At 32.7% G+C, this 13,186-nt stretch overlaps 1 protein-coding gene across 3 annotated transcripts in view; it reads right to left on the bottom strand.

The window, feature by feature from the left end:
* The window catches only part of Zc3h12c (zinc finger CCCH-type containing 12C), a 64,465-nt gene that overhangs the window by 9,761 nt on the left and 41,518 nt on the right, over positions 1–13,186 (bottom strand). For all 3 annotated transcript variants that reach the window (XM_026392539.2, XM_026392541.2, XM_026392540.2), the window contains exon 3: positions 1,793–1,932. In XM_026392539.2, coding sequence (XP_026248324.1) covers positions 1,793–1,932 — 140 coding nt within the window. The remainder of the gene's footprint in view (positions 1–1,792; positions 1,933–13,186) is intronic.

Below are 13,186 nucleotides of genomic sequence, written 5' to 3'. Positions count from 1 at the left end.
ATAGTACCTAATTCTCTATATTCTGCACTTTTCTGTACATACATTCCCACAAAGTTCAGTTTATATATTAGGCACAGTAAAAATCAATAATTAATAATTAAATAGCATAACTATAACAATATACTGTTAAAGTTATGTTGAACGTGGTCTTTCTCAAAATATTTTATTGTAGTATAGATTTCAGTAACAGCATATTGTTAAGTCAAGAACTTTCACCTTTTTACTTAGAAGAATTACTTTACAGCTTCTCTTTAGCATACCCAAATTGGCAGCATAACTCTTGAGCTTTAGGACTTAATTAAGAAAAATAAGGGTTACTTATGCACAAGCACTACAATAGTCAATCTGATAATCCAAGAAGGCTACCAAGTAAGAAATGTGCGGGCAGCACAGTGTTGATATGCTGAACAATGGGATATGATTCACGTTCTGGATAGGACGGAGCAGGACAGCATTAGATTTCATCACACTAGTCAGAACAGTGTACAAATTAAACAAATTAAACGTAGGAAATGTTTATGCATTCATAACAGAACTGCATTTTACGTTAAGAACATGAATTCTTTATTTGTTGCAGTTTTTCTTATATAATTGATGAATTCTTCAGAAAGTTTCTGCAAAGGTAAAAGCTTACATTTTTGATGTAATTACATCTATCTTTTCCTTCATAATTACTTCTAAAATTTTTAAATTTAGAAAGGCCTTCTCCCACTCAAAGACTACTTTTAGTCTTTAATGGTTTAATTTTTGACAATTACCTCTTCAACTATCTGGAATTTATTATTATAGGGCATAAGATAAAAATCTAAACAAGTATGTTTTTTTTCCAAGGAGTTATTCCAACATCATGTACTTTTAGCAGAATTATGCCAGCTCTCACATTTTTATGTGAGTCCATAGCTTTGGACTTCACCCTTGGCTGCCTACACATTTTATCATAATTTGACAATGACTTTAATAATTGAAAATAAAAAGAACACTTAAAGTAATCTACCCCTTTGGGTATATGATAGGTGGTCATTTGTTGTTGATTTGAAAAGTTTTATGGTTTCCTTCAGAGTTGCCTCACAGATTTTGTTAATATTAGAGGTGGAAAAAAGGACAGGAAGGGTTGGATGCTGATATTACAAAGGACATCTCTACCTGAAACTCATGCATTTAAAAATTATGAACTAATATAAAGTATGAATATAAATAGTTTATTGAGACTAGTCATTTTCTTCTTGACCAGACAGCATATTCTGTGGTCTTAGAGGTCTTTTTTAACTTGTAACCATTAGAACTTGACTGGCATCTAGTCTAATTTCTAATAGCATATGAGAAAAGTGGGGTTCAGAGGCTCAGTGTGCTCAAAGTTCTGTTGCTAGTAAATGGCAAAGGTAGAGAAGGCTTCTTGTCTCAGCATGTCTCTAGAAGTCAGAATTTTAAGGGTTGGGGTTTTGGCTCAGTGGTGGAGTGCTTGCCTAGCACTGGTGAAGCACTGGGTTCAATTCTCAGCACCTCATATAAATAAATAAAATAAAATAAAAATAAAGGTATATTGACAACTAAAAAAATATTTTTAAAAAGTCAAAGTTTCCATATAAATGAAAAAAAACCCCTGACTCATGTAGTGAAGATTAGTGTTCAGTTAATTAGATAATTTTCAAACTTGAAAACAATTTTAATGTCCCACACAAGACAATTGCAATTATATAGAATAAACAGAACTGGATTAAGAATACCTGAGTGTTAAGGGATCTACATAGGTATTATACAGAAGCTAGGAACAAATTGCCTGTAATGAGCTTACCTGTAATGAGAGCATCAGGTCGGGATTGCTCTTTTCTCCAAGCAGGAACAAAAACTGTAATATCTTTATGGCCTCTTTCCAAAAACCAATCCACTGCCAATTTTATTCCTCGGCAGGAAAATACTTCTTTGTTTCCATGGCTGAAAGATTATTTCATAATACTTAAAACACAACAAAACCTAAGTTCAATTAAATTAATTCAAGTTTATAAACAGAAACAACTGCATAATAATAATAGCAATATTAGATTTGAAAGTTAAGGTGAAGGCCGAGCTCAGTGGTACATGCTTATAATCCCAGTGGTTTGGAGGCTGGGGCAGGAGGATTTTGAAATCAAAGCCAGCCTCAGCAAAGGCAAGGTGCTAAGCAACTCTGTGAGACCCTATCTCTAAATAAAATATAAAACAGGGTGGTGGTGTGGTGGTGTGGCTCAGTGATTGAGTGCCCGACCCTGAGTTCAATCCCCAGTAGCAAAAAAAAAAAAAAAAAAGTGTGGGGGGAGACAGTTAAGATAAAGTTGCATTCCTCAAAAAAATTAGGATAACTTAGTTGAAAAATCAAGATCAGTGAGAAAACAATTAGAAAACTGAAGTGATTATTGTAGAAAATAAAGAAAAAAATAGGTTTCCAAATGTAAAGTTATAAAGATTAACTAGTCAAAAAGTTTACAAGTTCTTTTTGATAAAGAAAAAGCTTCAACCACAGAAAGAATTTTAATCAAATGTAAAAAAGTCACACAGAAAAAGAAATCTGTAAAAACAGTGAAATGGAATACTTCAGTTTCTAAAAATTTTTCCTTTTTAATAGTTCTTATGTATATTTTTCAATATAATGACTAAGTCACGCACAAAAAATTTTAGGTAACAAATGTAAAATAACCCCACATAGTCATGGAAAGGAAAAACACGTTCACAATGCTTTATCTCATACAAAAAAAATACTTTCTATATCCTGCAATGAAGAGATACCTAGTTTCTGTTCAACAATATTGTGTTGGACAAGGATTAATGATGTCAAAGGGCATTCAAAATTGGATTAGCAGTCTTAGTGTCTAAAAGAAAATGCCCAACTCAGGAGTCATTCAATAAGTATTTATCTAGCACAAGGTTCTACTTATACATATTAACCAAATAATTAAAATAACACTATTTTCAATCTTTTTAAAGAAAGAAGTTTCTGCTTTGAATGTAATTAACTGCATTCTTTACAGCTTAAATTCCGAGGGCTCCCTTTCTTACACATTATTTTATTTTTGGGACAAAGAAGGGCTGAATGAAATTATGTAGGTAAATGCTTCTGTTAACTTTTAATAGACATCAACCATTAGGAAACCCAAGAACCACTAACATGCTGTAATCATTTTCAGTACAAAACAAAAATTGATTCACCTGCTTCATAGATGTTAAAGACTACAAATACAAACACAAGAAATTGTGTTTCATGGTTTCACAGACCTGTTTTAATGGTTCAGGGAAAGATTAGAGGTGAAATCAGATTCACTGGAAGTTTCAAAGAATGGCATAAGGAAAGGAAGAGTGTGAGGTCACATTTTCTAGGTAAGAAGGGCTGCCTACTAGCCTGCAAATGCTCCAGAAAAAAAGGAACAAAGTGATGTTTGGTTTCATGGAAAATCCTGAAATTTAACCAGTCTCTGAAAAACTATAGAAAATGAAGGTATCTCTTCAGAGAACACATAGAGCGTATTCCTAAATACACTCAACTTGCTAAAACTTTACTATATTTTTGCTTTACTTTATTGTTTTGAAATCTATTATATTACGCTTTGCCAGTAAAATGATGATATTTGTTTTATTGAGAGTTGACAATTGTTTCTGCCTCTAAAGACAGGCATGCATAAGCAATTTCTTCCTGGTTATTTCATTCAATAAGGGTAACTGTCACATTTACTCACTGTACAAATAGAAGATTCCATCTTCTCATTAAAAAACTGTCATAAAATGTGTGAGACACCAGACCATTTACAATCATGGGACATAATTCTATAGATTCAACAATAGAAACTGTATCAATTCCAATAATAAATTTTGTCCTCATTATCCTCTCCTCACCCTCCACAAAGCATCACTGGGAGAGAAAAGGAATGAATAAGGATGAAAGGTGGTAAATAGAAAAATAAAAAGAGCCTGGATTTCTGAGCAGATGGACTCAAATCTATGTTCAATCTTTGTTGTATGAGAAAAAATAATTCCACATTTATGGAAGCAACTGTAGTGCAACTTTCTGTTGTTTGCAGTTGAACACATCCTTAACTTCCACACTAGGCAGACTATAAACCAAAGTAAACTGGCACAGCTGAATCAATACCAGGGAAAAGTACATAGTTTAAGGCAAATACATTTCTAGGGATAAAAAAGCTATTACATAATAGTAAAATCGGAACAATTCACAGGCAACTATGGTAATCATGAACTCATAATCTGTGTCAATAAGGCAAAAGTTCGCGGGATTACTAAAAGAAATTAACAAATTCACAATCATACTAATTGACAGGTGAAGCAGAAAACATTAAATAAGAATATAGATAATAGGAACAATCAATTAAAAACTTGATCTAATGGACATATACAAATCCTGCACAAATTCAGGGAATAGAAAATCTTTTTGTGAGCACATCAAAGCTTCATAAAATTGGCTTTATACCAGGCTATAGAACAGATTTCAACAGGTATCAGGAATCTGAATCATACATAAAATATCCTTTGACCACAATATGTTACTACGTTACAGACATGAGGTTCTAACAAAAGCAATTTAAATTTTTAACTTTAAAAGATTATTTAATTTGTAATAATAATTAAAGCTAAACAAATCTAAACAAAAAGAACTTTATGGAAAAAATGAAAATTAGAAACTTGTATTAAAGTATACAAGAACTAAAAAAAGAAACAATATAACATTTGCAGCAGCAGTTAAGACCCAATTTATAAAGATGGCTATCAAGTTAACATATAAAAGTACATTATATTACCAAACAAATTACAGAGAGAAGTTTTTACAGAACTTGAGAATCTGATCCTAAAATTGATATGGAAAAACAATGAAAACAATGCTGGGGGCTGGAGTTGTGGGCTCAGTGGTAGAGCGCTTGCCTGGCATGTGTGAGGCCCTGGGCTTATTCTCAGCACCGCATATAAATAAATACAAAATAAAAGTAAATAAAAGATCCGATGACAACTACAAAAAAAAAATAAGGTGATGTTACAAATCAAAATTGGTAAAAGATGGACTATTGAACCAATGATACTAGGACAACTGGCTATTCATATGGAAAAAAATAAAACTGTACTTTTAATTCTTTCCATATGCAAAATGTAAGTTGTAAGCAGATCTAAGATTTAAATATGAAAAGAAACATTGTAAAACTTTTAGAAGAAATGACAAGAGACATTCAGAGTAGGATAGGGAAGTACTTGTTAAATAAGACAAACAACCACGTACTATCATAGCTTTGAACATATAAAAGTTCTTTACCCAATACTCCATAATTTATAAAGAAATGTCATATTGGAAAAAGAGACTTGCAATCTGTACAAACAATCAAAATTCTAATAGTTAGAATATATTAAATATTCTTTTATATAAAAAACAGTAACCCAGTTTTTTTTTAAGGTAAAAGATATGAACAGTCAATTCATAGAAGAGGAAACCCAAATGACCAATAAACACATGAAAAGATGTTCAAAAGTGGAAAAATGCAAATTAAAGTCAAAATGAGACACTCCTTCACACCCATCAGATTGGTAAAAATAAAGTCTGCAAACACCAGATGTTGCCAAGAATGTGTGAAAGTAGGAACTCTTACTGTACAGGTGGGAGTATAAATTGATGTAACTATTTGGGAGAGCAATTTGGCAATACTCTATAAAGTTGAAGGCGTGCTTTCTCTAAAACATAGCAATTCTACATCCGGGTTTAGTAAAACTACACAGTAACCTAAAATTAGATTCAATGCAATTAGCCATTGGCTTTCATCCTCTGCCCAGCCTTAGATTTTTACATGGGATAGGCAAATGTTCCTCACTGCTAAAGGGAAGAGAAAGGCATGCAGGAGGGGTAGGTCCCCGAGTCTCCAAGATTTTCACAGCCAATCCTCCCTGATCAGGAAAAAAAATTAAAAGCTAACTAAGAAATTCCTAAAATGGCTGTTATTTTGGAAGTCCCTGTTAAACACCAAGACCCAGAATTATTCCTACTAAGATTTAAGTCCAAGCAGACAACCACCAGGTGGCTCCAAATTACAGAGGTAATTTGTAGGGGTCTTGGACATATCAGGAGAGGTTTGGGGAGACTGAACTTAATCAAATCTTACTGAGGCATGTTGAAAGATGTGATTAATGATATGTGCTAGATATAGTAAAAGAGACAACTATAGGAGGTACTAATGAAAAAATGACAAGAGTTAAGTCTGATAAAAATTATGAAAAACAGGATGTCCAAGTACAATGTTACTGATGCAATTAACTATCTGTTGGCTGTTTATTAAAAAAGAACCCCAGCTTTAATTCTATATAAGAACAAAATTCACAATAACTCTGTAGCCACTTATGGGCTATCTGCATACACTCAGGGATTTTTCTCCCCTGAGTAATGAAATTAGATAATATTATATTTATGAATTAGTATATTCCTTCAGACATCAATTTCTTTTTTTAACCTAAAAATTTAGCAATAAGGATGGTTGGTAAACCTTAAGTAAGTTCTTCTGTTGGGTGATTTCATTGGAGGACATTGTGGTTACCTTAAATTAGGTAGAAGACCCTGAATATATGCTGAAAAGTTACCCTCCAACTGTTTCGGTTTAGTGGGATACGGTTTCTGGGGTAAAATTCCAAATCTTCACAGCAAATTTTGAGTTACTGTTGATCAAAATGGGTAATATGAGCTTGAAGATCTCATCTGACTATGATACTGGCTAATAGTAGAAAAATATGAGAAGTCCAGAATGTTGTCAGCAGATCCCTTAAAAAAAAAAAAAAAAAAAGGCTTATTTACTCTGTTGTTTGGGACAGGTTCACCTATAAAAACACCACTTTGCAATGGCCAGAGAAAGGGTTGACTGAAGTAGAAAATTTCGTGTATTTACAAAAATTCTTAGAAAAACTCCACTCAAAAGAATTACTGATGTCTCTGCATCTATTTTATTTCTCAGGAGATAAAAGAAAGAGTAAACTGGACATCCACAAAACAAATTAGGAAAATGGATGAATAAACTAAGAGGAGATTAAGTTATTTGCTGCTTGTTAGCATTTGTTATATGCTGCTTGTTAGCATCAATCTAGGACCTTGAAGAGTGGGGTGATGAACTTTTGGATGGATGGATGGTTCCCAATGACTAAAGTGTCTGGGGATAACTTTCCCCTTGAAAAAGGAGAACTGCAGTCTTATTAGAATATTCTAATATGGATTTCATCTCTCAGACTCCTTTAAACCCAACATGGAAAACATAGATAGGGAAGTAGAAATGATGAAGAGGAAGGAACAAGGAGTTTGAAAATGTGCATAAGAGACTATCCCTAGAGTTAGGTTGGCAAGTGGTTGCACTGGTAACTTGGACAAAAAGGAAAACAAAAGTCAGGATATCAAACAGTTAAAGGAGCCTGAAACTACACTGCCATACAAACCAACTGATTTTTCATCTAGTTGTGAAGAACACAAGTTCTAACCCTTTGAAATTCCACTGATTCAATTACCTTTTATAAGTGATCCAGGACTATCAGAGAAACCATATGATGTGATAAGGGTACATAGGCCCTGTTTCTCAGCTGATATTACCCATGTTAAAATGTTATTTCCAGTGCTCTGGAAAGATCTGCAAAAATCTGCCAAGGGGTCTTTAGCATGTTTTTAGTTTACATATGAAAATGTGTACTGGCTGCTGCATGGAGTGTTGCTTCTGATTGACTGCCTGACTAGAGAACAGGCATGATGGGAAAAACGATAACCCCCCCTCACATAGCTGTGCGATGGCTGCAGGAAGCCAACTGCCTCCTCCAACATCTCTGATTGCTCCTCATGCCTTTAAAACTCATTGTGAGTCACTACAGGTGGCAGTGAAATCTTTCTGCAGGAGGTGATCTGGGGAGAAGTTATCCAATAGCAGCAGGGCAAGTCTTGCATTGATTTTTCCTCAGTTGCTCACTGAGGCATTTTCTAAATTAATGAGGATGGATTTAGAGCAGATTAGAATAGACTCAGTCTTCTCCACTTTTGTGGCAGTTTTATTACAGAGAATAAAAGCATAAGTGGAGGAGAGGTATTTTAGATGGTAATGACAGACAAGTTTTAAGGTACTGGCAACAGCAATCTAGTTTGGGAGACTGGAGATAAAGGTGGAAAGACAAAAAGAAACTTAAGACTACAATGTCACCTGCCCAATTAAAATTATGTACAAAGGGAGCAAACCCTTTTGGGGGGCTACCAAGTTCTTCTCTCTTAAGACACCTGCTTCTTTTAAGAGAGAAGACCTCTTAATGAAAAGTCAAAAGTTCACTACTATTAGAAGCCAGAACATTGGGAAAAGAAACAGTGAAAGACTGAGGAGGACACAAGAGATGCAACCCAACTATGAAGCTTTATCACTCCTCCAGGAGACTCTTCCCCTCAGGAAATAGGACAGGGAGTAACTAGCAAATGGTGCAAACTACTGAGCAAAACTGGCGTAATGGAGGAGCTTCAAAGCTGGGAATGAAACAACCTCATATATTTCAATGTGTTTCCTGCCTTGATCTTTGTCTGTCTTCTTGTGAATACTAGAGTCATGGATTTTGCAATTTCTGCTAACCTTTCTTGTTTTATCCTGGCCAGAAAAATAATCTGTTTCTCTTGACAGTTTATTCTACTTGTACTTTCTCTTCTGAGGTTCCTAAGCAAATAGGAACTGGTTAGAAGAGCATGTCTCTCTCTTGTCCTTAATTTGTGGGAAAGAGACCTGCTGTGTAAACTAAGGACTACCATATAGTTAGTGTTCATATAGTTAGAGACAGTATTTTGGGGGCTTCTGAGGAACAAGGTGCTTCTGAATTGGAAGTTGGTGAATATGTGCTCTTTTATACTGATAGTATAAGTGTATATAAGTATATATATATATATATAAGTATAGTATATGGAATGGCTTCATGCTATGGGCCAAATTTTGAAAAAAAAAAGGCTTTCTAACATTATTGGTAACTACAATGTCACATGAGAAATGAATCATTAATTTGAATCATTACAACTTCCCAAAGAAATTTCTGTATTTCATTGTAGAACTCATGCAGGGTAGCAAGGTAAAATTAATTTGTAGACTAAGCTGTGATAAGGACTACTAAACTTTGAACTGGGTTATCTAGAGCCCAGTTACTTCTATCCAGGGATGGCTACTCACAGTTTCAGACTTATGCACACTTCCTTATGATGTGGAAAACTGGAAACTAAGGGGAGCTAAAATGAACATAAATTATCTTGGCAAAAATTCTTCATTAGCTTTTATTACTTTGCAAGTTTATTTTTTTTCAGAAACCTAATAGGATTATCTTTAATTTATTCATATTGACTACTGTAATATATCTGAAAAGCATATACCTCAAGAAAAAGGCAATTCCATAATAAGTACAAATAAAATAGTATTTGCTATCTCCTGTAAGACAATAACTGCCACTATACAATTAAAATATACTTGCTTATTAATGTCAACATATTAGTCACTTACAATTGTTAATAGATGATAAAGGTGCATTTGGTAATGCCGAGAAAAATTCAAGGAACCACATATTTTAATGCAATCTGTTTCATTCTGTGATCTAGAAGATGGGAAAGCTGGGCCAACCACTCTATCTGCCTTTTCTAGAAAATGTAATTTCATGTATTACATTTTATTCAGTTATATATACAGATATCATTAACTAGGTGAATTGCAGGACAGGAAGTGTTATCTTAGAATTAAAATGTTATCTACTAGTGGTAGATGTGAAGAAAAACAGAAAAACATGGAGAAAACTAAAAAAGGAATGAAGGCATCTATTAAAGGAGACTGCCTCTTTTAATACTTTATGTGGCCTTGACAGGGGTGAGAGTAAGGGGGAGAACAAAGGTGTCTTATCAATTATCTTTTTTTTTTTCATCAAATTTCATTTTATTACAGTTTCCATATAATGTTTTAAAGAGCTTTGGAAATTATAGGTGATTTTTTTGCTTCTTTATTGTCTAAAATTTACATAATGTTATTTATATTATCTAAGAAAAGCTATCCCTAAAAAGTAAGTCCTTTTCACAGCATCTATAACCTAATTTAAAAAACTATATCTAGAATAGCATGTTTTAATATTCCAAATAGAGATGGCTTTTCAATAGTAGACTGACAGTGAAAATAACATACCCTCTAGAATTAGACATTATGTAATCTCTTTATTAGTTTAAGTCTTTTCTTTACCACATTTCTGTGATTTTAGGCAATTTCTTACCCAAACCTCTATTCCTCATATTCAAAATGAGGATAATCCTATCTGCCTTATAGGATTGTAAGAACTGAACAAAGTAATATATATAAAAAACCTAGCAAAGTATCCAACATTAAGAAACATTATTATATACAACCAGAGATATGAAAAAATGTGCTCTTTATGTGTAATATGAATTATAATGCATTCTGCTGTCATATAAATAAAAAATCAAAAATAAATAAATAAAAATATATTAACATCTGGGCATGGTAGCCCCCAGTACCCAAATAAATAAATTAAAAACATCAGCAGCTTGTTCTTATGATACCAGTGATTTTTTCATGTGAATTTTAAGTATTTTTATAGTTAATAGTGTAATAAATCGCATTATCTTTTATTCTTATATTAAAATTCCTGCTCATTTATTTTTATTTATTTATTTTTTCCTCCTCATTTCTTTATCCTCAAATTATTTGCTGGGCACCTCTTTTGTACATTATTCTGCCATCTGTGCCAGAAAACAATATTTTATTTTAAAAGGAAAAAAAACATTATTTCTTAATGTTTAGAAAATAGTAAAATGCTTGGTTTGGAATAAAAATGAAACCAATAAAATAAGTCTCTGTTTAATAGCTTTACTTTCACCAGAAAGTAAACTATCTTGTAGGGTAATATGGTTGATGTGTGGAGATGGATAAATAGTTTTAGTTTTCAAAAGAAACCACCGAAAGATTATGGCAGTTTGTAGGCTTAAAAAGAAAACAAACTTCTTTTTAATAGACCTCTGTTTATTTCATCTATTTAAATAAAAATCTGACCTATAAGTTTAATATATTCTAAAATGTACCTCTCTATATGATACTGTCCACTGGAGAATGAAATATAACTATAAAACTTCAAAGATTTAATAAGTCATTATATTAAACCACCTATCACGATGACACAAGTAGCAGAGTTTGTCAGTAAAGTGCCTAGAATGAAACCTATAAAGTAAAAAGTGTCAGTTTAAACTAGAAAATCATTTTTTAATTTTTAGAAACAAAGTTCTTCAAGTTCAGATATAAACAATTAAGGAAAGTCACAGCAGCTGGAAACAGTGATGCATAGTGGTGCATGCCTGTAATCTCAAGCAACTAGGGAGGCTGAGGCAGGAGGGTCAAAAGTTTGAGGCCAGCCTCAGTAATTTAGCAAGACTCCATCTCAAAAATAAATAAAAAAATAAAACAGGGAAAAGGTACACTGAATGCTATTGATAAAATGATAGTAATATAATATTAAAAAGTATTTAATGACAGTAAAGCACAGGTGCTCTTCAAATATTCGTTGAATTATTATTTTTCTTCAGTTTTTAGGTTTGATAATAAAGAAAGCATTTTGTGTATAAAAAGTGGTTTTAAGACCTCACAAATGCATTTTTCAATGTTAATAATTTTGAAAAAGAAATTCTCTTACACCTATCCTATGTGGAAATATGATAACATTTTATTTTCTGTCATTGGAATTCATACTGTATTTGAGAACCTATACTTATTTCCATGTTGCTGACTCATGGGCATCTAGAGTATTTTCTCTGGAACTGAAGGCTTATAGTCATTCATTCATTTATTTAGGCATGCCTATTTTGTTGCTCTTACAGCTACTCAACTTCATTGTTTCTGACATCTTATCCAATATACCAAGATCACTGTGAAGTTAAATCTAGTTCTCAGAAAGCTAAATACTAAACAGACCATCAGAACAATAAATTCATGTCATTACAGATAATTTAAATCAATTTTATCAAGTCATGTTCCAAACAGAAATTTCATGGTATGGCACAGATTTTTCTTCACCCAGATCCAAGTAGGTCACTGGCTTGATGTTGACAAGGAGAACATATCTAAGTATTTTTATTGTTAATAAAAATATCTTATTAACAAAAGTAGAAAACATAGACTCTGATTATGTTTTCCCATTTCTTATTATTGGTAACACTACTCAGGTGAAGGTCTGTGATCAACATTATTCACATGCAATAGGATTACTAAGGTAATGGTTTCCCTGATTAAAATTTAAATAAGCACATTTTGGAAAGTTGATTGCCCACTGGTCTCATAAAATATGTGATACTGATGACAACCAGAATTATGTACTTAAACAAGTTATAAAGGGGTATAATGAAATGTAACTAATATTGCGTTTGTCAGACTCTACACTGAAATAATTAAGTAACAAAAAGAAAAACTTGTTTTGGGGCTGGGCTGTGGCTCAGTGGTAGAGCGCTCGCCTAGCATGTGTGAGGCACTGGGTTCGATCCTCAGCACCACATAAATAAATAAAACAAAGGTATGGTGTCCAACTACAACTAAATATAAATAAATAGATAAATAAATAAATATAAAACTTAGTTTTGGTTCTATTCATAGCCTCTAAAGATTTTCTTTAAACCAGTAAGAGAAATGGGGCAGTGCTAACTAACCTGTAAGTAATATCTGTGACAGCCACGTATAGGGAAATAAACTGTCTTTTAATGCTACTTGTAGTAAACTGGGGCTCAAAAATCATTACAATGAAAGATATACATAATTTGAACCACATATATATGTAATTTTAAGTTACTTAGCATAGCACATTACTAAAAAATAAAAGGCAGTTGAAATTACTTTTAATATATATTTCACTTAACAAATTATTTTAACATGTAATCAACATAAAAGTTATTGAAATTGTTTGTTTTTGTACTAAATCCTTAAAATCTGGCATGTGTTTTACATTTACTACATATTTGGACTTGACAAATTTCATCAAGAATTCAATAATCACTTATAGCTAGTGGTTACTATACTGGGTCATGCAGGTATACTGCACTTAATATAGTTTTCTTCAGGAAGCCAAAAACAAGTTTGAATGAAATCTAGCAATTTTTAGTTTCTCCTGTAATTTAAACCAAATACTTGCACTAGGTGTGCAGGATGAT

This window comes from Urocitellus parryii, chromosome 4 (assembly GCF_045843805.1).
Source record: "Urocitellus parryii isolate mUroPar1 chromosome 4, mUroPar1.hap1, whole genome shotgun sequence".
NCBI lineage: Eukaryota > Metazoa > Chordata > Mammalia > Rodentia > Sciuridae > Urocitellus > Urocitellus parryii.
The sequence above is the reverse complement of the archived record's forward strand: the minus strand, read 5'-3'. Positions and strand labels throughout refer to the sequence as shown.